General features: G+C 39.0%; 1 protein-coding gene and 3 pseudogenes across 1 annotated transcript; 2 read left to right on the forward strand and 2 right to left on the reverse strand.

Moving 5' to 3' along the window:
- Positions 1-271: 271 nt before the first annotated feature.
- Positions 272-2,014, reverse strand: LOC121767787 (annotated as a pseudogene).
- A 568-nt stretch (positions 2,015-2,582) lies between these two features.
- LOC121779998 lies at positions 2,583-2,989 on the forward strand (annotated as a pseudogene).
- A 6,698-nt stretch (positions 2,990-9,687) lies between these two features.
- LOC121792874 (somatic embryogenesis receptor kinase 2-like) lies at positions 9,688-13,216 on the forward strand. The gene is made up of 11 exons (XM_042190998.1): positions 9,688-10,125; positions 10,212-10,344; positions 10,405-10,476; positions 10,604-10,747; positions 10,838-10,909; positions 10,973-11,044; positions 11,132-11,232; positions 11,497-11,631; positions 11,721-12,065; positions 12,148-12,551; positions 12,804-13,216. The coding sequence occupies exons 1-11, from the start codon at positions 10,047-10,049 to the stop codon at positions 13,113-13,115; spliced, it is 1,869 nt and encodes a 622-aa protein (XP_042046932.1). The 5' UTR covers positions 9,688-10,046; the 3' UTR covers positions 13,116-13,216.
- A 6,198-nt stretch (positions 13,217-19,414) lies between these two features.
- LOC121780007 lies at positions 19,415-26,167 on the reverse strand (annotated as a pseudogene).
- Between the last annotated feature and the right edge of the window lie 558 nt (positions 26,168-26,725).

Consider the following 26,725-nt stretch of genomic DNA (forward strand, 5'->3'; position numbering starts at 1 on the left):
TTAAAGCGACAGATTAAAACATGTTACAAAAGTTAAATTTAAAAGACAATTTCGGGTTTTACAATTATTTGGCAAAGAAATTAAAAGAATAAGTGAGAAAATATATATTAATAGTATTAGACTACCGTATCTTCAATATATTGGTATTTTCTTGATAAATCATTTTTGAATATCATGTATCTTAATTTTCCAATTTTTTTCTTGATAGTAGCAATGAAGCTCAAAGAGCACAAACAAAAATATTAAACTAGTGGTTATTGCAACACGGTGATCAACAGAATCAATTCGAAAAACATTCAATTTATATATTGGTAAGCCTTAACCATGATGAACTCAAAAATCGAAAACAAAACTAGGTTCTACCACAAAGATTTTCTAACACAACAAAATTTCAAACATCGAAGGATCCTAAGCAACAAGAGAGAATAATGTAGTTCCAATGCCACGTCTTCAATGATCTCCGGGCAATTTTTGATGATGTCGGAGTCACCTGAAAAATAAAATCCAGAAACACATCGTGACTTGGATAATTCTGCTCAAGAGCTCGATTTTTACTAGGAATATAATCAATGGGCAGATGTGTATATATAAAACATCAGTGTTATACCTGGGTCAACTATGCTGAGGCATGAAACACGGAAGTACTTCCCACATGCCGTCCCAAGATCAACATTGTCTATGCAGAAAAAGTCATAGGTAAGTAAAGAATGGAACTAAACAGATGTTCAATGCTCGACGGTGGTAAAAGGAATGAGGAAACAACTTAGGCAGACAAGAACATAGCAGCCACTCAACATCTTACCAATTAGTCAAAAGCAAGAAATAAAGAACATGGATTAAGTTTCTACATCGGTGGAAAATTATCACAAGTTAAAATGATACTAGCAAACTTTTATGTGAATGGAGTGCATCTCTTTTGGATGCAATGCAAATGCAAAAATGATCACACAATCAAATGTATTAGAGGAAAGAGACTTGTGGAACTGGATTGAATAGCATGTCGCACTTTAGGCATTATACATAAGTCATTAAGTTAATATATAGCAACACATCAGGATGCCCGGCAATGGTGAAACGCAAAAGAGGAAACACCTTGAAGGACATAAGAACTCAGCAGCCACCTGCATCGTGCAATCAATCAAAACTAGGTCATAGATACAGAGTGTTAAACTGATCACAATCCACTATCAGGATCATGTCTCTTTTAGATGCAAATGCAAAACTGATCACACAATGAAATGTATTTGTGGGAAGAAACTTATGGAGCTGAAAGAGAAAATGAAAGAAATGGGTTATCCAATAGAAACATCGTACATTCGATACAAATTGCTTGAATAACTAAATGTTTAGCTAGCAAAAGACATGAATAGTTAAGAAAACTTACAAATAAAAGGCACAATAAGAAAATCTCCTAATTCAGCTACAAATATTGCTAACACCCCATGCTTCATGAATGAATATAAAATAAACACAACTAAAATAAACTAAAAGGAGGGAAGAAACTCACTCCCATTGTAATGATGAACACCAATCTTAGCAAGCATTGCATAGTACTCAATCTCAGACTTCCTCAACGGTGGGCAGTTGTTGGAAATCAATATCAATTTACCTGCCATAAATTTAGCCCTAATTCGTTAAAACAGATTCTTCAAACAACACTGAACATAGTTTGCTAAAAAAATTGATAATATTCGTGACATAAACAAACAAAAGTGAAACCTTTGGAACTCCTGAGCGTCTTGAGCACAGTTTTGTAACCAAGAGTGAATTTACCACTCTTCATCACAAGAGCCAGCCTGTTGTTGATGCTCTCATGAGTCTTCTTCTGCAATTTTTCCAATTTTTAATCGAATCAAATTCCATTATCACACATTAATCCAAATAGTTAAATCCAGAGATAGCATTACACACATACATATATGAATGCTTAGAGATAGAAAGTGGAAGGTGTACCGTCTTTTTTCCGGCGGCCACCATAGTAGAAGGGATGGGAATAATTGGGTGGAAATTGGATTTGTGGGTAGCGTTTATGGAGTGGTTACTTGGATTTTAATTTAATTCTTAATGGGTCTCAATTGGCCCAAAATTATTAATCGTGGGCCTTCTGTGTAATGATTTAGGGGTAATACTTAAAATGGCTAATAGTCGAAAATATTACAATCTTTATCAATAATTTTGAATATGGTAGAAAATAGTAGTATTACATAAACTTTTAGGTTACTACTCAATTTCTCAAAAAATTAAATTCTAAGAGAATGAATTCAAAAGTGATCTGCCAAAATGTTCAAAGATATGAGGTGACATGTTGAAATATCTAACTGTATTCAAAAGATTTTGGTTTAGTCACAATATATATATATATATATATATATATATATATATATATATATATAGGGTCATGATCTATGGCAAACACCTCTTAACCATATAACTAGAGAACAAATCATAGCCACAAGATCAAGAAAATCAAGGGCTAGTATTAATACATGTAATTTTCTAATTTAAGGAGAAATTAATTCCCTCAATCACAAATTTACTCCACAATAACAAGGCGGGGGTATAATTGTCATTGCAGCTAAAATAATGTCATTGGCAAATTCACAAATTCAATTCGTTTGAGAACGAATTCTTCGTTGAGCTCCGAGAATCTGAGCAAGCGGAAGCAGGCGGCGGAGAAGAAGCCATACCGCGGGATTCAGATGCGCAAGTGGGGGAAATGGGTGGCGGAGATCAGGGAGCCCAACAAGCGCTCCAGAATCTGGCTGGGCTCCTACTCCTCCCACGTCGCCACCGCCCGCGCATACGACACCGCCATCTCCTCCTCCGCGGCCCCACCGCCCGCCTCAACGTCCCCGACTGCGTCCCCGAGTACTGCCACCAGGACCTCTCCGTCGCCGCCATCAGGAAGAAGGCCACCGAGGATGTTGTACTGTACTGTAAATGCTTCAGAAAGAAGGGGAATATCTCATACGTGGCTAAGTTGTGTTGATGAATTGATAAAATGTGAAGTTTGGCAGTGCTTATATTGCTTGTATAATGTTTTGAGGCTCAAATCTTTGGTTGCTCCTCCTCTCTGTAAAAAGCAAGTAATTTGCAGAATGAATAAGGAAGGTTAATTGTGGATGTGATTTTACTTCACTCTTTTGTGAACAGTAAAATCAAAATAAGAGTGATGTCTTTTGTGAACAAGAGTGAAGTAAAATCAGAGTAAGAGTGATGTGTTTTGTGAACAAGAGTGAAGTAAAATCAGAATAAGAGTGATGTGTTTTGTGAACAAGAGTGAAGTAAAATCAGAATAAGAGTGAAGTAAAATCAGAATAAGAGTGATGTGTTTTGTAAACAAGAGTGAAGTGTTTTCTGAACAAGAGTGAAGTGTTTTGTGAACAAGAGTGATGTGTTTTGTGAACAAGAGTGAAGTAAAATCAGAATAAGAGTGATGTGTTTTGTGAACAAGAGTGAAGTAAAATCAGAATAAGAGTGATGTGTTTTGTGAACAAGAGTGAAGTGTTTTCTGAACAAGAGTGAAGTGTTTTGTGAACAAGAGTGAAGTAAAATCAGAATAAGAGTGATGTGTTTTGTGAACAAGAGTGAAGTAAAATCAGAATAAGAGTGATGTGTTTTGTGAACAAGAGTGAAGTAAAATCAGAATAAGAGTGATGTGTTTTGTGAACAAGAGTGAAGTGTTTTCTGAACAAGAGTGAAGTGTTTTGTGAACAAGAGTGAAGTAAAATCAGAATAAGAGTGATGTGTTTTGTGAACAAGAGTGAAGTAAAATCAGAATAAGAGTGATGTGTTTTGTGAACAAGAGTGAAGTAATTTTTAATCCATGTTGTTTTCGATTTACAATGACAAAAGTAAAATTTAATTGAATTCTCGACGAATTTAAACAATATTTCTGTAATTCTAAAGTTGTAATGGAAAAGAGAGTACTTTTTTCACATTGTGAGAAGAAATAGAAGATCGAAAATGAAATAAACTTCGTCTTTCAAGATCAAACGAAAAGCGATATGATATGACTATAGCAGCTCCAACACTAGAAAGTGATCAAGACCTAATTACTGTATTAAGATATCGGAGAATCCATGCACAAACACCCCCACTGTGTGATGCCTACACCAACCCCAATAATGTGCTGGCGCTTGATCAAGGCAGCTGCAGCTCCTCCGATGGCAGCCATATCAGCCACCAGAGCTTCTCCTTCCAAGGAATTGACGATCACCACCAAAACCTCTTCTTCAACGACGCCGGCACCTCCACTTCCTCTTCGAATTACGCCTGCTTCAACGATAATCCGCAGGATTACTACAGCAACATCGAGGAGATCAAGGAGCTCATCACGATCAACGACGGCAGCGTAATTTCATATTGTAATTTCATAATGTAATTTACAAAAATACCCTTAGTCTATTTTATATAATTAATATAAAAAATATTTGTTCCATTAAGATGTGTGGCTGAGATTTGTTCTCTAGTTATACACTTAAGATTAGTTATATCTTGATCACTACCATATATATATATATATAGGGTTGCGTTAAAGATAGAACCATTCTTAAGTGTAGAACCTAGAACTCTACATAATTTATTCATTGGATGAGGAAAAAATGACGGTCAAGATTAAAAATCATACATATTAGACTATGTTTTCACGACATTCCGGACTCAACATGTGAAAAAACTCACATGTTGATGGAAGAATGAATGAAACGAAGAAGAGTTCATGCATGCTTTATTTTTTCACTTATCTGCATTCACCCATTAATAATAGTTTTGGTTGTAATGGGAAGTTGTTGTGCAAATCAACACCATTGGATTAAAAGATCTAACGACCTCCGTTTGGCATTTGTTCTACGTTTAAGAATGGTTCTACGTTTAAGAATGGTTCTACCTTGATCACAATCCTATATATATATATATATATATATATATATATATATATATATATATATATATATAGGGGAGCGTTATTCTCCTTTTCACATCTTAGATCCTTTTTCCTTCTTAATATTACGCGTTAGATCTAAGGCATCAACGGATCAGATTGATTCTATAAAACTGGTTCCGTGTTGCATTATAGAAGGTGGTTGTATGCATTACAGGGTTATTATTGACATTTGACGGAAAAGTAACTGCCACATTTTGGTATCTGCGAATAATGCACCACATGGTCACGAGTAATGCATATAATTGACTATATAATGCACAATATGTGAACTGCAATGCATACGAATAAGATGTACCATGTTATGATGTTTGGACACACGTTTCTTGTTTCCCCTAAGGGTTTAATAAGCATAGGGGCTAGGGTATAGTACGTAGACACGTATGTAATCTTCACATGGTAACGAGTAATGGATATAATTGACTATATAATGCACAATTTGTGAACTGCAATGCATACGAACAAGATGTGTTGTGTTATGATGTTTGACACACGTTTCTTGTTTCCCCTAAGGGTTTAATAAGCTTAGGGGCTAGGGTATAGTACGTACGCATTAATAACAAATTATAAAACGATACGAATAATTCATCAAATTGTCATGAGTAATGAATGTTATTAACTATATAATGCACAATATGTGAACTGCAATGCATACGAATAAGATGTAACATGTTATGATGTTTGACACACGTTTCTTGTTTCCCCTAAGGGTTTAATAAGCTTAGGGGCTAGGGTATAGTACGTAGACATTACTAACAAATTGTTGTTATTGGAATATACGTATGTGCATTATTTGGTTTAGGTAGTGCATTATGTAGCTGTTAATTGTCATTATCTCAGTATATTATGCATTATTAGAGGTATTGTGTATATGGGTTAATCAACGGATTGAAGATTACATACGTGCATTTAGTAATGTCTACGTATTATACCCTAGCCCCTAAGCTTATTAAACCCTTAGGGGAAACAAGAAACGTGTGTCAAACATCATAACATGGTACATCTTATTCGTATGCATTGCAGTTCACATATTGTGCATTATATAGTTAATAACATCCATTACTCGTGACAATTTGGTGAATTATTCGTATCGTTTTATAATTTGTTATTAATGCGTACGTACTATACCCTAGCCCCTAAGCTTATTAAACCCTTAGGGGAAATAAGAAACGTGTGTCAAACATCATAACACAGCACATCTTGTTCGTATGCATTGCAGTTCACAAATTGTGCATTATATAGTCAATTATATCCATTACTCGTTACCATGTGAATATTACATACATGTCTACGTACTATACCCTAGCCCCTAAGCTTATTAAACCCTTAGGGGAAACAAGAAACGTGTGTCAAACATCATAACACAGCACATCTTGTTCGTATACATTGCAGTTCACATATTGTGCATTATATAGGCAATTATATGCATTACTCGTGACCATGTGGTGCATTATTCGTAGCGGTTTTCAGCCATTATTAGATTACTATTGTACCCTCATAATGCACAAAATAGGACAAATAATGCAACACGGGATTAATTACCCAATGTTGATCTTGACCGTCCATTTCTCTAATCTAATGGCTGATATTAAGAAGGAAAAAGGAGGAAATATAGGAAAAGGAAATGAATACATCCCCATATATATATATATATATCTCCCCTTAGATTTAAGTTCCTTCTTAATCTGGACCGTTAGATCTCATTCATCAACGGTCCAGATGAACGCATTATTACACTATAATGGTGCATTATTAGTCGGTGTGCATTATTCAACTGAAAATCTGCATTATTACACTATAACGGTGCATTATTACACTATAACGGTGCATTATTAGTCGGTGTGCATTATTTAACTGAAAATCTGCATTATTAAATGACACGTGGCATCAATCTAACCGTCGGATGACAAAATCGTGGGGCTGAGATTAAGAAGGAGATTGGATTAGTAAGGGGAAAAGGATTTGAATACAATCCTATATATATATATATATATATATATATATATATATATATATAGGGATGTATTCATTTCCTTTTCCTATATTTCCTCCTTTTTCCTTCTTAATATCAGCCATTAGATTAGAGAAATGGACGGTCAAGATCAACATTGGGTAATTAATCCCGTGTTGCATTATTTGTCATATTTTGTGCATTATGAGGGTACAATAGTAATCTAATAATGGCTGGAAACCGCTACGAATAATGCACCACATGGTTACGAGTAATGCATATAATTGCCTATATAATGCACAATATGTGAACTGCAATGCATACGAACAAGATGTAGTGTGTTATGATGTTTGACACACGTTTCTTGTTTCCCCTAAGGGTTTAATAAGCTTAGGGGCTAGGGTATAGTACGTAGACATGTATGTAATCTTCACATGGTAACGAGTAATGGATATATTTGACTATATAATGCACAATTTGTGAACTGCAATGCATACGAACAAGATGTGCTGTGTTATGATGTTTGACACACGTTTCTTGTTTCCCCTAAGGGTTTAATAAGCTTAGGGGCTAGGGTATAGTACGTACGCATTAATAACAAATTATAAAACGATACGAATAATTCACCAAATTGTCACGAGTAATGGATGTTATTAACTATATAATGCACAATACTGCAATGCATACGAATAAGATGTACCATGTTATGATGTTTGACACACGTTTCTTGTTTCACCTAAGGGTTTAATAAGCTTAGGGGCTAGGGTATAGTACGTAGACATTACTAACAAATTGTTGTTATTGGAATATACGTATGTGCATTATTTGGTCCACCAATTAATTGTCAAAATGACATTGTTTTGATGTGCAACACTAATTTTGTCGTGAAATCTCCTCATCATTTAAAATTGCACTGGACATGCCAATTAATACTCCTAATTTTTTTTCCCATAATACTTAATTGTGGAAATTGATGTGTATTTTCTGACTATTAGCCCTCACTTATATGGAACAACGAATTTTATGAACTGCCCAAACGAGAATTCTTAAAGGTTTATAACCACTTATAAATTGCGCGGTGCATCAATTTTCAGGTCAAGGGACTTCTAAAAAAGAAGAAGCTCAAAATGCTGGTCGATCCTGATCTGCATCTGCATAGCAGTTACATCGAATCAGAAGTGGTGCAGCTGATCCAGGTCTCTCTCCTATGCACGCAAAGCTCCTCAATGGACCGGCCTAAGATGTCGGAAGTGGTGAAGTTGCTTAAAGGCGGAGAGCTGCAACTAGCCAAGAAATGGGACGAATGTCTGAAGGCCGAGGCTCATAGCCAGTAGGTCAAACTCGGTCCTCACCCGACTTCTGATTGGATCGCCGACTCGACCGAATATTTACACGCGGTCGACTTGTCCGGTCCAAGCTAAGAGCCCTTCATAATTTTATTTTTTGTGAAATGGTTTGCATAGTATACTACTTTTGTAATGGACGCCCTAATTTAAATAAAAAAACTGAAAGATGGTGACAAGTTAATGGGTTGCATGAAAAAAATGTTTTTATTCATTAATTTTGCTTTTTAGGCTGATATCTCTCATACTCCCTCGTCCCACGTTACTTGGGCCATTTGTTCTTCACAGTTGTTTTTTAAAATAACAAATAGTTAAAGGGGAGAGATATTAACGTAAGAGAGATAATAATATAGACTCTTATCTTTCTTACGTTACTATTTCTACTATTTAACTATTTATTAGAGTATCATTTTCTTAAAACGAGTGCAATAAGGAAGTCATTCAAGTAACATGGGCCCAAGTCTAAGTGAGTCATTTATATTTTGCCACTAGAATTTAGGCAGTGGTGTGTGATGAATTAAATTGCACTCCTACATACTAAGAACTTCATGCATTTCTCACCACATTCAAATCTGGTGGTAAAGATGAATTGGGTTATAGTTTGTGTATTTTATGACTATTAGCCCTAATTAAAATAAATAAATTTTTAAGACTCTTATAGATATCCTAATTTGTCTGGAACATAAACATAGTATCAGTATGTGATGGTTTGGAATAATCAATTTCCCTGTTTGGTTCAGAAATCTGGCATCTTTAATTTTGAATATGAGTTTATGAACAAAGTGGTTATGAAGAAAGGGGTGAAAAGTATGTACTTACTGTATAATTTATTAGGAAAAGTAAATGTGTATAGTGTTATATATAAATCATTATATGTGAATCATGTGATCTTGTTTTTTCATCAACGTTATATATTATAAATAATTTTGCACTGTATTACCCTACCCTATCTACTTGCTCTATTGTGCGTTGCCCCCATCACATTTTCATTTATCGTTCCACTTATTTAACTAAAATATTTCTTAAAGCTTTATTCATAAAGTATCAAAAGAGTTGTCCCACGTAACGATTTCAGTCATAAAATTTTCCAAAAATTAATAAAAAAAAGAGTCACAAAGTGAAGGGGAAAAAAGCTTTATTATTAAAGTATCCAAAGAATTGTCCCACGTTATAATTGAAGTCGTAAAGGAGAATACTTGAAAAACAAATAAAAAGAAGTTCACAAAGTGAATGGGAAAGAGCTGGAATTAATATAGAAGATAAAATGGTACTACCTGGCTCCATTAAAGTTAACGTTCAATTCGTCGAACAAGATAATATTTAAATCTGATTTGAAATAAGTTAAATTAGACTATATCCATGATTAAATTAGTTGAACATATTAAAGTGAAATGAATAATCGTTACATGCAATTTAATCTTGACATATATAACAAGAAAAGAGTAAATATGAAAACCAAACTGCACATAAGCTTCCTGAATTCTAGCTAACCTCTAATCAATTTTCCCTTTTTCCCACTGTTTTTCTTTTTCTCGTGTCTTTTTATCCATATCTTTCCTGCTTCCTCCTTTTACTTTTTCATACGATTGGAGTATGCAATTGAAAATGATTTGCTTGTAATAAAGGAAGTTAAAATTGATGAAGGCAATGATATCATATGACACTAATATAACTCCAATATGGAGAAGCTCTATCAAAAGTGTTGAAAAAGTATAAGACTAAAAAAAATCAAAGCTTTGGACTGATTGAGGGATAATGGCTTCTGTGTTTCAGCTATAGATACAGTTTCTTGTATGTATATGTGGTGGTGATGATGAAGAAGTTGGTGGAGAGATGGAGTGTGGTTTGGTTGTTCTTGTTGGTGGTGCATGTTTCTGCTAATATGGAAAGTCTGTTTTCTTTCTTCTTTATTTGGTGTTTTCTTTTGGGTTTTGTCTGTTATATCTTGTTTCTACTTCATGTTTTGTCTGAATAGGTGATGCCTTGCAAAGCCTTAAGACAAGCTTACAAGATCCGAACAACGATCTCATAACCTGGGACTCGACCCATGTCAACCCGTGCACTTGGTTCCACGTCACCTGCAACGATGACTTCATCGTGAACAGACTGTAAGAATCTGTTCCTACGTACTGCCCCTCGTCTCGTTGGTCTAATCTCTCTGCCTTCAGTGATCTAGGGAACTCTGCTTTGTCTGGTGAATTAGTCCCAGAGCTCGGCGTATTGAAGAATTTGAAGTACCTGTGAGCCTTGTTTTGTGTTTGCTTCGGCTCGTTTTCGTATCTTATTTCCAACCGTTTTCGTATCTTATTTCCAACCAATGCATAATCTTGTGTGTTAGTGTAAAGATTCTTGATCATATTTTTACAGGGCGTTGTACAACAGCAACATCAGCGGGGCAGTTCCAGATGAACTCGGAGACCTAACTAATTTGGAGAGTCTGGACCTGTACATGAACAGTTTTACCGGTCCCATTCCTGAAACGTTGGGGCAGCTTTCCAAGCTGCGTTTCCTGTAAGTCTAGTCGAGGAAAAAGATTTCGGTTTCTATTAAAAAACGTCCTACGAACCTTACCGTTTGCTGATATGTTCGTTGTAAGGACAGCCGGCTAAACAAAAACAACTTCACGGGCCCCATCCCTATGTCATTGACCAACCTCTCGTCTCTGCAAGTGTTGTGAGTGTCCCGAGTTCGTCTAAAATACTTGTTTTCTGTTTTTATCATTGCGAGTTCATGCAGGGATTTATCAAACAACCAGCTTTCGGGTGTGGTTCCGGATAATGGCTCGTTTTCATTGTTCACGCCAATTAGGTATTCCGATCACATATAGATGTGTGTTTGCAGTTTCGAAAATACCGTATAAGTGAGATTCAACATTTTACCTTTGTGCGTTTGCAGTTTCGAAAATAACTTGAAGTTGTGTGGCCCAGTCATTGGACAGCCATGCCCGGGATCGCCTCCGTTTTCTCCGCCCCCTCCGATTATTCCGCCATCCCGAGGTATTCCTAGTTTAACAATGCATCTTTTTTACATATGCTTTAATACGAAATTAAAAAAAGTAGGAGAAAGTTAAAGAAAAAGTAGTTTAAGTATTGTCAGTATATAGTGGGACCTACATCATTATTGGAGTAGTGTAATGTGTGGTGAAAACGTTTCTAAAATAACAAAATGAAACTATTTTTTTTTTGTGAAGAAGGGAGTACTAGATAGGCCTCGTAAGATTGAGTTGCTTTGTATAATCTACTTACGTTATGTAAATGCAGGAGGAAATAGTATGACGGGAGCCATTGCTGGCGGAGTTGCGGCTGCCGCTGCTCTGCTATTAGCTGCACCGGCAATCGCCATTGCATGGCGGCGTCGGAGCAGAAAACCACAAGAATGTTACTTCGATGTACTAGGTCTGTCTCTGGTTTGATTCGAAAATGTTGACTCTGTGAATATGGAATAATCTTGTTGTTCCGCGTGCACTTATATGATTGCGTTGCAGCGGATGAGGATCCCGAAGTACATCTCGGACAGCTCAAGAGATTCTCTCTTCAAGAGCTGCAAGTCGCAACTGACAATTTCAGCAAGGAAAATCTTTTGGGGACAGGCGGCTTCGCAAAGGTGTATAAAGGAAGACTTCGCGATGGCTCGCTCGTTGCTATTAAAAGACTCAAGAATGGGAATACTTCCGGCGGAGAGCTCCAGTTTCAATCGGAGGTCAAGATGATAAGTTTGGCAATGCACCGGAATCTTCTTAGACTTTATGGCTTTTGTATGAGTCCGACAGAACGATTGCTCGTTTATCCGTATATGGAAAATGGGAGCGTTGCATCATGTTTACGAACAGGTTCTTTCTACCTGGAATTTTTTGTCGATTGGTAATACTTCGATTTTAAGAACCTAAACTCATCCATGTTTGTCCGTTGCAGATTGTCAAGTTAATGAGCCACCGAGGCCGCCGCTCGATTGGCAGACTAGGAAGCACATCGCTCTCGGTTCCGCCCGAGGCCTGTCATATTTGCATGAAAACTGCGAGCAAAAGATCATTCATCGCGACGTCAAGGCTGCAAACATCTTGCTAGACATGGATTTAGAGGCTGTTGTCGGAGATTTTGGTATGGCTAAACTTATGAATTATAAGGATACCCACGTGATAACTTCTGTTTGTGGTACCATGGGACACATCGCTCCAGAGTATCTAGCCACCGGGAAATCATCTGAGAAAACTGATGTTTACGGATATGGAATTATGCTTCTTGAGCTGATAACCGGACAGAAAGCTTTCGATCTGGCTCGCTATGCCAAGGACGATGATGCTTTGTTGCTAGATTGGGTAAGTAATCTTTTTTTTTTCATTTACGAGTTACAATGGATACATAGAAATGTTGCATTTTCATAAGCAAAATGAAACGAATATATAGATGCTATATGAGATGCTGAATGACTTGACCCATCTTAATTTTCAAGCCATATAAGATACTTGACGTTCCGTTTTGAAATTTCATCTATCTGTTTTACGTTTACGCACTGCCAAACGAGAATTCTTGAATCTTTACAACCACTAAGTAACGAACTCATCATTCAGGTCAAGGGACTTCTAAAAGAGAAGAAGTTCAAAATGATAGTCGATCCCAATATGCAAAGCAATTACATTGAATCAGAAGTCCAGCTGCTGATCAAAGTCTCTGTCCTATGCACGCAAAGCTCATCGATGGACCGGCCTAAGATGTCGGAAGTGGTGAGAATACTAGAAGGCGACGGGCTGGGCGATAAATGGGACAAATGGCTGAAGGCCGAGGCTCACCGGCAAGAGGTCGAATATGCTTCTCGCCTGACTTTCGATTGGGTCGATTCAACAACAAATTTAGACGCGGTCGAGCTGTCCGGTCCAAGGTGATCTACATGTGTTATCAAATAATTGTACCGAAATTTATACTAGAAAAAGAGGAAGTGATCTTTCGTACAAGTGTTACAAATAATATTCAGAATCTTTTACTAGACTTAATTTCTTTAAATCCATTTATTTTTACGAAAAAAAGGTGTGAATAATAATTCATGAAGATGTTTCTCTAGCGTCGGGGGTTTGAGTCACTGCAGTCGGGGGAGTAAATAGGGAATCATTGCTGTTCAATATCAAATAAGAAATACACCTTTGGAGAAATCGAGGTTAGGCTCAACTATCACAATAACCTCCAAACCCCAGGCTTCAGGATATATCGTCAAATATCTTTAAAAAAATGATGAAAATGGTGAAAAGAACTAGGTAATTTTCTTCAACAAGAGATGGTCAAAACCGTGCCCAAATCCCGGCATAATCCAAACTTCACTTTATAACTATGGTACTGTTAAGGACCTAAATCCTTAATTCGTTCGAGCCGTGAAACAATCAAGAAACGAGTCCGTAGCAGTCGAGCTCCCAAGAGATTTGGGTCGGCGATGGCTGACGGAGGAGGGATGCTGAGCGCGAGAGAGATTCTCGTCGGCAGCGGATAGCGAGGTTTCTTGATAGACAATTCGATTGAGCCCAAAATTATTGATGTGTAATTTTCGAGCTTTTATATCAATGAATTACTTACACACAAGCTTAAATAAATAGCTCTAAAATTACAACTTTCTGCAAGAGTACAGATGTAGTTGTAGTAAAAGAGTGTCGAACCACAGGGAGGCGTAGGTTATTTAATTAGAGAAAGATAAAAATAAAGAAAGGATAAAACAAACAAAGATAAATAAAATACAAAACTAGAAAATAGGATAAGAAGAAATCATTGCTCCTATATGTCTTGGGCATACGAATTGAGATACTTCGATGGATTACTACGATCAAGACTATGCTTAAGAGGATTAAGTTTGTTTTACGCTCCCTATCCGCTGAACACTTCAAGAGAATTGTATACCTAGGAAAAGCTGAACACGTCTCCCAAGTTCTAGTCACTAACCTATCACTCCTGCTAGGTCGCGCAGTAAGCTTTAGTTTAGCTTCTATGATTGTCAAACACGATAATTAGCTCATTTTAACTTAATGCCCACGCGGAAGCGCAGCAGACACTAAACCAAAAATATAGAAGAAAACTATCGATCCACTCGAGATTATCTCCCTGAACAAGTATCAAATCTCGAGTTCCTTGCATATGAGTACGACCAAAATCTATGCTAAAGAGGCAATAGAATAATGGCTACAAAGTTCTACCTATCTAGACGTCTCAAGATTTGTAGAATAATTAAACAATTCATAAACAAGAATCACACGTAAATCAAACCATAATAATTATCTAAGTATCCAACAATTCACCCTACAACATATTCGGAGCAACGAAGGAAATCTAGCCAAACATACTAAAATGAATTACACCAAAAGTACCGTGAACCGTGAACTCCGTGGTGTTCTCCAACTCTAGATGATGGATGATCTCCTCCGGGATGGAGTATGGATCCTCCCTTCCTCTTCTTCCTTCTCCTTATTTCTTCCTCAGCCGTCCTGCCTGTCTCGTCCTTCTCTTCTCCTTTTAATTCCCCCAACTCCACAGCAAAACTGACAAGAAAACTGCCCATTTGCGGTTGGGGGGCCAAACGCCCGACCGGGCGAATTAGAAACACAAAGTCGCCCGACCGGGCGAAGAAACTGGAATCACTACGCATTACGAAATCGCCCGACCGGGCGAAAATAGAGGAGCACATCGCCCGACCGGGCGAAAGACTCTGGATGGCTCGCGGGGAAACGCCCGACCGGGCGAATAATGTCGTAAAGAATCGCCCGACCGGGCGAACTTTCTGGACTCCTCAAGTGAGCACTTCCGACGAACTTCCAGCTTCTAACATCCTAAACTACAGCAAAAGCACGATTTGATGAGTTATAGTTTACATAAAAATGTGTAGTCTAAGGGGAAAAATATAGGAAATATGTTTCGCATCAAATACCCCCAAACTTGAGTTCTTGCTCGCCCTCGAGCAAGATGAACTTTAAGCACAATAACTCAACAAATTCTAACCCACAAAAAGTTTTCATCAGAAAGTATCAAGTAAGGACGTTAATGACAAAATCTAAACCCCCAACAATTCCAATCAGGATTTCCCACTCTCGAAAACCATCACTTATCAACCTAGAACTTCAAGTCAAGGTGCATTTCAAAGTAAGTCCAAACATGTGATCATACAACTCAAACCGTCATCATTGACTCGTCAAGCATTACTTATCACATAGACTCGCGGATTTCAAATCAAACTTCATTAACTCTACCAAGATATTTACAAAACATTCACAATGCATCAACGAAAAGGTCCAAGGTCTTATTTCAAGGTTGTAATGGGGCTAGGGATGAGGTAGGATAAATATGGATAGTGAGCTCAAAAGCTACACATTTGAGTGCCAAATTCTTCCCCCCTACACTTCCTTCCAAAGATCAAACAACAAAAATTTACAACCAAACTCTCACTCCCCCAAACTTGAGATCATTCTAGACAAGATTACATCTTACAACAAATAGAAGCTCTAACTTTATTTCACAAACTTTTTTCTTCTTTCTTTTCTTTTTTTTTTTTTTTTTTTAGATAAGACCTCGACTTTTGCAAATTTGGAGGTCGTCTCTTTTTTTTTTTTTTCAAGAACTTCATTCTTTTCACGTATGCATTACATCAAGTCTAAAAAGATGTCTACCCTTCTACAATTCACCACCCACACTCAACACTCAACCACCAAGCTCAAACTAGTATTTAGCACCCAAATAGTAGCAAGGTCTTTCGATGAGACTAAAATGAGGCTTATTTAATTGGCTAAGTGATAGGCTAAGTGTTTACACAATAAATAGGAAATTAAGCTCAAAGTGGCTTCTAGGGGATCATGTGTAGGACTAGACATGTGATCATTTGGCCATGGAGTTCATCCTAGTGCCTTATCCTCCCAAATCGTTGACACAAATGAATACAAGCACGCAACTCGATAAAACAAATCAATCCAAAATAATTTCCACAAGACAAGCGATTTTCATACTCTCCTCAACTCAAGAAATCGATTGTAATCACAACATGCTCTTTCAAATAAATTCATGCACGAATTCCATTCATCCTAAGCTTCAAAGATGAAGTAAAATCAAGCACGAATTCCCAACCAGAAAGCCGAAGATATAGCATGCACCCGTCAATTACATGATTCACAACACTTTAGCATAAAATACACCCAATAAACGTGCATAATGCATAACAAATCAATCACAACCCCCCCAAACTTGAATGCTTCATTGTCCTCAATGCAAGCAAAGAAGAACATAAAAAGTAAAGGGAAAGAATACTCCCCCAAACTTGGCATGATATCCATAGTGCATTCGGGTGGGAGGGCGGGTGTATTTTCCTTTGTAGGTGTGCTTCCTCATAAGCTCGAATGTGAATCCTATCTCCATGTTGCTCCTACAAAAAGAAAAATTAAAACAACAAAAAGAAAACAAAAATACTCAATTCATAAAAATACATCGAAGGAAAGAATTGAGCGAACAAAACCCTCGATTTATTAAGAGAAAAAAAAAAAAAAAAAAACTAAAAACTCATTGGGTTGCCTCCCAACTAGCGCCTTTGTTTAAAGTCGTTGGCTCGACTTAGCCTTCTAGCTACAACTCTGAAACAAGAAAATAAAAAGTTAGAAAAACTATACAGAAATGAAAACAAAAAGAATCCTAAATTAAATAACCAGTTGCCTCCCCGGCAACGGCGCCAAAACTTGATGTGTAATTTTCGAGCTTTTATATCAATGAATTACTTACACACAAGCTTAAATAAATAGCTCTAAAATTACAACTTTCTGCAAGAGTACAGATGTAGTTGTAGTAAAAGAGTGTCGAACCACAGGGAGGCGTAGGTTATTTAATTAGAGAAAGATAAAAATAAAGAAAGGATAAAACAAACAAAGATAAATAAAATACAAAACTAGAAAATAGGATAAGAAGAAATCATTGCTCCTATATGTCTTGGGCATACGAATTGGGATACTTCGATGGATTACTACGATCAAGACTATGCTTAAGAGGATTAAGTTTGTTTTACGCTCCCTATCCGCTGAACACTTCAAGAGAATTGTATACCTAGGAAAAGCTGAACACGTCTCCCAAGTTCTAGTCACTAACCTATCACTCCTGCTAGGTCGCGCAGTAAGCTTTAGTTTAGCTTCTATGATTGTCAAACACGATAATTAGCTCATTTTAACTTAATGCCCACGCGGAAGCGCAGCAGACACTAAACCAAAAATATAGAAGAAAACTATCGATCCACTCGAGATTATCTCCCTGAACAAGTATCAAATCTCGAGTTCCTTGCATATGAGTACGACCAAAATCTATGCTAAAGAGGCAATAGAATAATGGCTACAAAGTTCTACCTATCTAGACGTCTCAAGATTTGTAGAATAATTAAACAATTCATAAACAAGAATCACACGTAAATCAAACCATAATAATTATCTAAGTATCCAACAATTCACCCTACAACATATTCGGAGCAACGAAGGAAATCTAGCCAAACATACTAAAATGAATTACACCAAAAGTACCGTGAACCGTGAACTCCGTGGTGTTCTCCAACTCTAGATGATGGATGATCTCCTCCGGGATGGAGTATGGATCCTCCCTTCCTCTTCTTCCTTCTCCTTATTTCTTCCTCAGCCGTCCTGCCTGTCTCGTCCTTCTCTTCTCCTTTTAATTCCCCCAACTCCACAGCAAAACTGACAAGAAAACTGCCCATTTGCGGTTGGGGGGCCAAACGCCCGACCGGGCGAATTAGAAACACAAAGTCGCCCGACCGGGCGAAGAAACTGGAATCACTACGCATTACGAAATCGCCCGACCGGGCGAAAATAGAGGAGCACATCGCCCGACCGGGCGAAAGACTCTGGATGGCTCGCGGGGAAACGCCCGACCGGGCGAATAATGTCGTAAAGAATCGCCCGACCGGGCGAACTTTCTGGACTCCTCAAGTGAGCACTTCCGACGAACTTCCAGCTTCTAACATCCTAAACTACAACAAAAGCACGATTTGATGAGTTATAGTTTACATAAAAATGTGTAGTCTAAGGGGAAAAATATAGGAAATATGTTTCGCATCAATTATATTTTCATAGATTTATTGACTGAATAAAATGATAACATCCTCTCCTATTTATAATACTAGAATACTACTACCCTAACTTATTGAATAAGAAAATAAAGATATGGAAAAGATACTATGAATCAAAAAGATAACTAAATAAAAGATATAGAAGATATGGGAAGATATGGCAATGTCTCGTATCAACTCCCCCACGGTTAAAATCCACCTTGTCCTCAAGGTGGGAACCACGAAGCAACGAAGAGTTGAAAGAAGAAGCTTTGACGATTTATCTCCTCCGGGATCAAATGTAAATGTGCACGGTCGCTGTATCCGAGCCAATGCAGATCCATTGTCATCAACTATCGAATCACATGTAAATTTCCTTTTATCAACATAAAGTGAATCCTTGGAAAATTTTCTCAACAATACACTTCCCAAGGCAAATCCAATTCTCACCACAATTCTTGTCATTGAGCATGAGATAGCAGCAGGCAACGGAGGTTGCTGCGGGATGGCATAATGGTCATAATTTTCCTCCTCATTGAAAGGCTCGTCCTCTATCTTGAGTCTCGCACGTGGTAGGCCTGGCAACTCTTTTAATTGGTCCCCGGGTGCAAGGTTTAAATCCAACGACCCGATTGCTTTGGGCTCAGCTCCAAGAGTCTTCCCACATAAGAGAGTTCTACCCACCTCATCTACTGGCTCCTTTGTTGTTGCTCTACTGTCATTGTCATCTGCGTGATCAACCTTCGAACATGTAATGGGCAGTCTGTTGTGATCCACTTCCTTATTACCACCCGTCTCCCCATACGACGTCAAATATGGCCTAATACCAGGCCCAGTGGTTCGTTTTCCTCCAGAAACAGCTGCCTCAACAGAATATAAGACGTGTCGGGAATCAGCGACTTCCGTTGTGTGCTGTCCTGATGGGTCCCAACAAGAATATTGTCGCAGTGTTGGCGACGGCTGTTCATAAGGGGGCACACCATAGGGCTGTTCATGGGTCGCACTTCCCCATGATTGGCGCTGGTCGGGAGTGTCCCAACAAACTGATCTGACTAAGAAGTGCATTTGTAATGAAAGATGTGTCTCTTATACTCAATTTTCTTTTGAAAAAACAATTAACCTCGACTATTTACCGATGCAGAATTTGCCGAAAATATTTGACAAAACTTCTTCTGAGATGTCTTCTCGGCTTATCTGTGCAAGAGCCATGGCTGCTTCTCTGAGATCAATTGTCCAAAAATCGAGAGGGATCTCTTCCTCAATAGACGCCTGCAGCCTCACAAATGCCTCCCTTGCACGAACGAGCTGCTCACATTGCCTCTGATAATGACCACAAAATTTAACATTTAATAAGGACTGTAGTTGTTCTTTATCTTCCATTTTTTCAAGAATCGATTCCAACTAATGTACAATGGTGTTGCAAACGAGGATGAAACTGTTGATAAAAACCAACCTGATTTACTGTCCATTTCCGACCCCCAGCAGGGATCTTGTTCAGACCAACTAGCTCTACGACTGCAGATTCCAAGTCGGAGATCCCTTTACCAGTCACGACACAGGTGAAGACGTACTTGCTGAAAGATCTTGAGAGAGTGTCTACGCAACGCACAAGATGAAGCACAGTCGATTTTATTGACCACAAGAACCACTGGAGAAGTCGATGAAGTTGCGATCTGTATTTACGAGGGGAAAAGAAACAATAAGCATACGTGCAGCGTGAAAGAATGTTAGTCTATGTAAAATACTAATTCAAGAAACACTATCGACACACCAAATAGAGAGAGAGAGAGTTCTCGATACCTTATTGCTATGAATTCTCTCAAGAAGTCTGTCATCCTCGGAAGTCCACCCCTCAGCCGCACTTACTGTCATAACAATGACATCGGCACCCATAGCAACTGCTTCGGATCTCTCAACACCTTAAATAAACAGAGTACAGAACAAATGAATACACCAGAGTGTCTAACGATATTAAATAATAGTAACACAGAAGGACATAAAACGCATGTAAATCTTCGTAATATGAGGGATTCTTAACCAGGGAAACACAATGAACTCTTCAAGAATATACTGCTTAACTCAATATATTAGACTCATAAAGGAGTGAAAGAAAATTATACAAATCAAGCTGATAGGTAACATCACAACTGTTTTCACTCTGCAATATTGGTAACAATTGCTCGATCACTCTGCATGCTAAAATTTATGTACCGTTACATGATCAGGCATAGTAGAGAAACGACCATAAAGGGATAAAGTCTAGTGCATTCACAGTTTTCATCAATTTCTATCACTGAAAAGAAGAATAAGATTGAATGTAAAAAAAATAAGCCTCTGAATCATACCTTGCTCCAAGCATTACGAAGGCTCGATTTTCCAACATTAGGTCGGCCAACAATAGCAATCTGAACAAGATCAGTGAACAATGTCATGTTATGATTATTGAGCAATTTCTTCGTGTGAAAATTAAAATTATCCGGGTTATTATATTCCATGTAATACCTGAACTCCCGACTGCAGAAGCTTGTCATAATTGGCAGTTTCCAGAGCACCATCTACTTCTTGCAGCATCTTATGTATCCTATCGGTAACTAAGTTAATGTCAAGGGGTGTCATCTCGTCATCGAAATCTAGACGGGCTTCAATCTCCGTAAGTAACTCAATGCATTGAGCTCTTAATGATTTGACCATGAAAGAGAAGCCTCCCTGTAACAGGATATGAAAATTCTTATTAGAAATGAGCCACTTACCTCCCTGTAACAGGATATGCAAATTCATATTAGAAATGAGCCACTTACCCCTTAAAAGGGGTTATAAGGGGGAGGGTTATCCACACTTATATAGAGGAGGGTAATCCACACTTATATAGAGGAGCTAGGATCATCACCAAGTCGATGGGGGAGGGTGGATACCAAGTCGGTGTGGGACAAGATTTAAAAGTTTTAACACGCCTCCTCACGTGTAGGCCGGAATGACACATCGGACTTCCACTTATATAGAGGAGCTAGGATACACTTATATAGAGGAGCTAGGATCATCACCAAGTCGATGTGGGATAAAATTTAAGAGTTTTAACACGCCCCCTCACGTGTGGGCCGGAATGACACATCGGACTTCCACTTATATAGAGGAGCTAGGGTCATCACCAAGTCGATGTGGGACAAGATTTAAGAGTTTTAACATGCCCCCTCACGTGTGGGCCGGAATGACACATCGGACTTCCATCATGTGGGTAGACAAGAGAAGATGTGGGAGGGTGACACATAGAGAAGATGTGGGAGGGTGACACATCGGAATTCCATCACGTGGGTAGACAAGAGAAGATGTGGGAGGGTTATCCACACTTATATAGAGGAGCTAGGATCGGATCATTACCAAGTCGATGTGAGACAAGATTTAAGAGTTTTAACACGCTCCTTCACGTGTAGGCCGGAATGACACATCGGACTTCCATCACGTGGATAGAGAAGAGAAGATGTGGGAGGGTTAACCACGCTTATATAGAGGAGCTAGGATCATCACCAAGTCGATGTGGGACAAGATTTAAGAGTTTTAACACGCCCCCACACGTGTGAACCGGAATGACACATTGGACATCCATCACGTAGGTAGACAAGAGAAGAGATAAAATCCATTATCGACTTGGGCCCGCTTTGATATCATATTAGAAATGAGTCACTAACCCCTTAAAAGGCCTTATAAGGTGGAGGGATATCCATACCTATATAGAAGAGCTAGGATCATCACCAAGTCGATGTGGGACAAGATTTAAGAGTTTTAACAATTCAAAGGTGTCAGATGTCAACCATGACTATTGACGAGCCTCTACTTAAAGGACGACGATCCAAAATCATTAGTTCAACCAAATTAACTAAAGAGATTCTATGAAATATGAAACGTTACCTGTAATCTGCTAATGCAGCATCTGCTGCAGCCATCGACTTGGATGTTACAAGTTTTCCCACATTCTCAGCTTGAGAAAGATCGAGACGGCCATTTAGAAAATCCCGTAGAGTGGATTCGCTTGAGATACCAAAGGAATAATATCAACTCCAGTCATAACATCAAGAAAGTGACACAACTGGCTTGGTCCAATTGCAACCAAACCAGTGAATTATCAAGGATATAGCGACAGATCATAGTTAGTCGAGATAAAAATTAAGATAGAATGAAAACAGAATTTGACCTGGTTCCGCAAGCCTAGCTCCAGCATCTAGGCAAGCCCTTAACACACGTTGCAGACACACTTCACTACCATGGCACTGAAGCTCAATCACATCCTCACGAGTGTAAGATTTTGGGGCCAACATGGGAACTACCAGAACCTAGTTGGAAAAAATAAAACACACTCATATCATAACAAAAGTAGGACTAATCCACGCCCACACATGCCCTCAGTATATAGATACCAAAACACGAGGTGTACCTCATCAATGACGTTGCCATGAGAATCCAAAACCTCACCGTACTCAACAACATGGCTATTAGGCCACCAACGAACACCCTTCCTCCTCTTTCTTCACATTGGTCTAAAAACTTCCCCAGCTATAGAGACTGCTGAAGGACCAGACAACCTGACTATCCCCACCGCACCAGGTGGCCCACCCAACGAAGTCACAATCGCAGCAATTGTGCTCGAACTCGGAACTGGCTCTGCACAGCTCACTTCTCCATCCCCCAACCTCTCATCTTTGTTCGCTACTAATGTGTTCTCTTTCATAATTTTCTTTTACAAAATTAAAAAACAATGGCTTCATAATCAAGAAAAACTACTTCTTCATTTACCAATCAAATTTTATCAACCAATCAAATATTCATGTAAACATAGATTCCAATTTTTATTGCCTTGACTGACTACCAAACATTTCAGCAAAGAAACGACATAATTCAAAGATAAGTTATCAACTAACGTTTTCGTATTTTCCTCTTTATCCAAGTCCATACTGGGGCATTACAAGATTCAATTTTTTCACTCTACTTAATCAAAGAGACAATTTTCGTGAAACGGGTGGCGTGAGCTGAGGTTACCTTTGGCGGTGGCGAGTGGGCGAATGGAAGCAGACTTGTGAGAAGTGGAGAAGAGGAGAGAGAGACTTCTGTAAAATGGGGTCGAGAACTTGGGCAAGACTAAACGCTGGAGAGAAGCGGAGGTCTTTCTTCTTTTGTTCCAGCCGAGTAATGGAATTCCATTTTAATGAAGGAGATTAGATTTATTCTGAATGTAGGAGTGACGCATAACGGTTGTGCGTCGTTATTAATGAAACGCACTACTGTTATGCATCGTTAAAGTAAGACGCACAACCATTATGCGTCGTTAAGAGACGCATAACCATTATGCGTCACTCCTTAATGACGCATAATGGTTGTGCGTCGTTAAGTCTGTTTTTAACACCATGAAGACAGTAGCACAACACAGACTTACACTTTCAATTTCTCTCTCGAGTTCCGACGATTTCCGACGATTTCTGGTGATTTAAACGATTTCTACATAAGATACGGTAATTTGTTCATCAATTTAGCTACATGCTTCATTATTCATGTTTATTTTGCTTTCATTTGTTAGTTTTACCCAATTTATTAAATTAGGGCTTGTTGGAAAAATGTCCATAGTTGTTGTTGTTTTAAATGTTTTTGATGCAGAAATCATGCAAGTATTTGTGAGTTTGTATTGGGGTGTTAGAGTAGTTCAACTACCACATATGAGTATTGGTTATGAACCACCTCATGCGAGGAGCTCCATCATATTAAATTCATGTGTTTCGTATGCTGAATTGGTAGCAATGATATGTGATGCGATGAGAATAGATATGAACCAACACACAATTGAATTATTATGGAGACAATGTATAGTCTTTGCTTTCGGTATGGGTTATACATGTTCTGTGATTTGCAATGATGAAAGTGTGATGTTTATGTTCAACAATGCTCAAAATTTAAGTGGGTGTATTGAATTATTTGTTGAGTATTCACCTGTGAGGAGTTCAGAAATCCCACCAGTTGTTGATTATGGTATTGGATCATCTGCGAGGTTTGAACAAATGAGTTTTGACTGTGGTATTGGATCATCTGCGAGGGTGGACCAAATGAGCTTTGATCGAAGTATGAATAAGCAGATAGATGTTGTAGATGTTGTAGATGTTGCTGATGTTGGTGTTGGATTGAATGATGAGGTAGAAGTTGCAGATGATCTTGATGAGCCAAGGCCACTATCTGAGATAGAGCCAGACCCTGATCTCAGTGATGGTGATGGTGCTGATGATGTCGGTGGTCGTTCTGATGATGAGATAGTACCATGTAAACCTGTTATGCAAGGTGAACAACCACTTCCGAAATACAATCCTAGTGGGTTTAGATTCTTTCATGAATTACCAAGTCTTCCGTCTGGAGTATCGGATGATGTTGGTGGCAATGAACACAGCCTTTTGTATTGGAATGAGAATGAGCCGCATCGGATTGTGTTGGGAACAAAATTTGATTCCAAGCTACACGTGAAGACTGCTATAACTATGTGGAGTTTGTGGAATGAAAAACAGTTTAAGGTTGTCGAGAGCAAATTAAGAAGGTGGCATGCTGTATGCAAATTTCCAGCAGGAACGACAGTAACAGGGGCAGGCATCATCAGCACCACCGACGCTGAAAAGGCGAGGGAATGTAAGTGGGAGGTTTCAGTTACACAAAGGTCGCATGACGATATGTGGGATGTTAGGAAGTGGAAGGATCGACATACTTGTATAGGCCATCGTGCTAATAGAGATCATGCTAACTTTTCATCCCCAATGATAGCTCTGTTGATTCGACATCATGTGCGACAATGTGCCGATTTCAAGGTCTTCTCAATAATAGTTGATGTTCAAGACAGATTTGGTGTGTTAATCAGTTATAAGAAGGCGTGGTATGCAAAGAGAAAGGCTATAGAGTTTGTATACGGTGGATGGGAGGAATCATTTAGGCAGTTGCCAAGCTACATGTTTGAACTCCAGTCACAGAATATGGGCACAATTGTTGAGTGGAAGCATAACGATCTGTTGAGTCAGAGGCGTACAATGATGTTCAACTATGTTTTCTGGGCATTTGGGCCTGCAATACATGCGTTCCAGAAGGCCGCACCGGTGTTAACAGTGGACGGGACTCACCTCCGAGGAAGATTTAAAGGTAAGTTGCTTGTTGCTTGTGGTTTTGATGCTAACAAGACATGCTTGCCTATTGCATATGCTGTGGTGGATGAAGAAACCAATGACAGTTGGTCGTGGTTTTTGGATCATGTCAGAACTCATGTCGTGAAATACGAGAGGGAGGTGTGCATTATATCAGATAGACATAAAGGACTCTTGAATGCAATGGAGTCTGAAATCATGACAAGGGTACACTACAAATTTTGTTTGCTTCATGTGAGGGCAAATGTGTTGAAGAAGCACAAGGGCCCTAATGTGAAGGCCATTATATGGAAGTTGATGGTCGTGAGGATCCCGCGGTCGGTGGTCGGAATATTACTTCGTCATGTTCCTCCCCGCCCTCTTCTTCCCCGCCCTCTTCTTCCTGACCCTCTTCTTCTTGACCCTCTTCTTCCCTCACAGGATCCATAAATTGATAATTCTGAAAGTACGTATCACGTCCTGGTTGAGCTGCATCCCAATCAGACACACCGCCAAAGAATGAATCACATGACGCGCGTGCTCCCCATTGCGAGGGCTCGTGGCTTGCACCACTCAACTGAGACCATCCTGGTGGATCGTACTCCAGACTCAAGGGCTCTGGTACCGCATACTCAGGTTGCGGCTGCTGCTGCTGCGACAACCTATGCTGTCGTGTAATCCCGTGCCCACCCGTCCGGACACCCGGCTGTCCATGACGGAGAGAAGTTGGTGGGCGTGGCGGCATGACCACATTTCACCGTTGAGAAGATGGATACTCCATCACATCAGCATGGTTCATCGCACGAAGTGCTGAAGCATCCATTTCTCGAATTTGCCGTAACCGAGGTTCTGTGTCATGTTCAGAGGTCAAATGCCATATCCCCTGAAGGGTCTCAACCTAGATAACACAAATACAAATGACATCATACCACGGTGAGCAATACAAACTTTAAACTAAACACATTTTTATATACAAAAACATCACATACCGCCAATAAATTAGAAGGGGCTGCCTCGTTCATCCCTTCAGTTGACTGTGTCCCAGGTTGAACTAGGTACGACACGGTGATCCTATTGTACCACGCCATATAGCCCGGATTAATGCGACCATCCATTGTCGCCGTTGCATGGTCAAAAGTTGCTTGGAACCTGTCGTGGCGCAAGTCCCATTCATCAATGAAGAACTTATGTACCTTAGCCCAATCAGCGCCCTTCCTCCCACGGCGGTGACTTTTACTCAAATGGCCGGAGCTATGTAGCATCCAGCCTCGTGTGCCTCGACAAATGATCAGCACACCAAATA

Source organism: Salvia splendens, chromosome 2, assembly GCF_004379255.2.
Source record: "Salvia splendens isolate huo1 chromosome 2, SspV2, whole genome shotgun sequence".
NCBI lineage: Eukaryota > Viridiplantae > Streptophyta > Magnoliopsida > Lamiales > Lamiaceae > Salvia > Salvia splendens.

Excerpts from the sequence above, each read along its gene's own strand:
- LOC121792874 (XM_042190998.1), top strand. The coding sequence starts at position 10,047 with ATGATGAAGAAGTTGGTGGAGAGATGGAGTGTGGTTTGGTTGTTCTTG. Across the intron at positions 11,045-11,131 it reads TCATTGTTCACGCCAATTAG|TTTCGAAAATAACTTGAAGT; the intron begins GTATTCCGATCA and ends GTGCGTTTGCAG. Across the intron at positions 11,632-11,720 it reads ATGTTACTTCGATGTACTAG|CGGATGAGGATCCCGAAGTA; the intron begins GTCTGTCTCTGG and ends ATTGCGTTGCAG.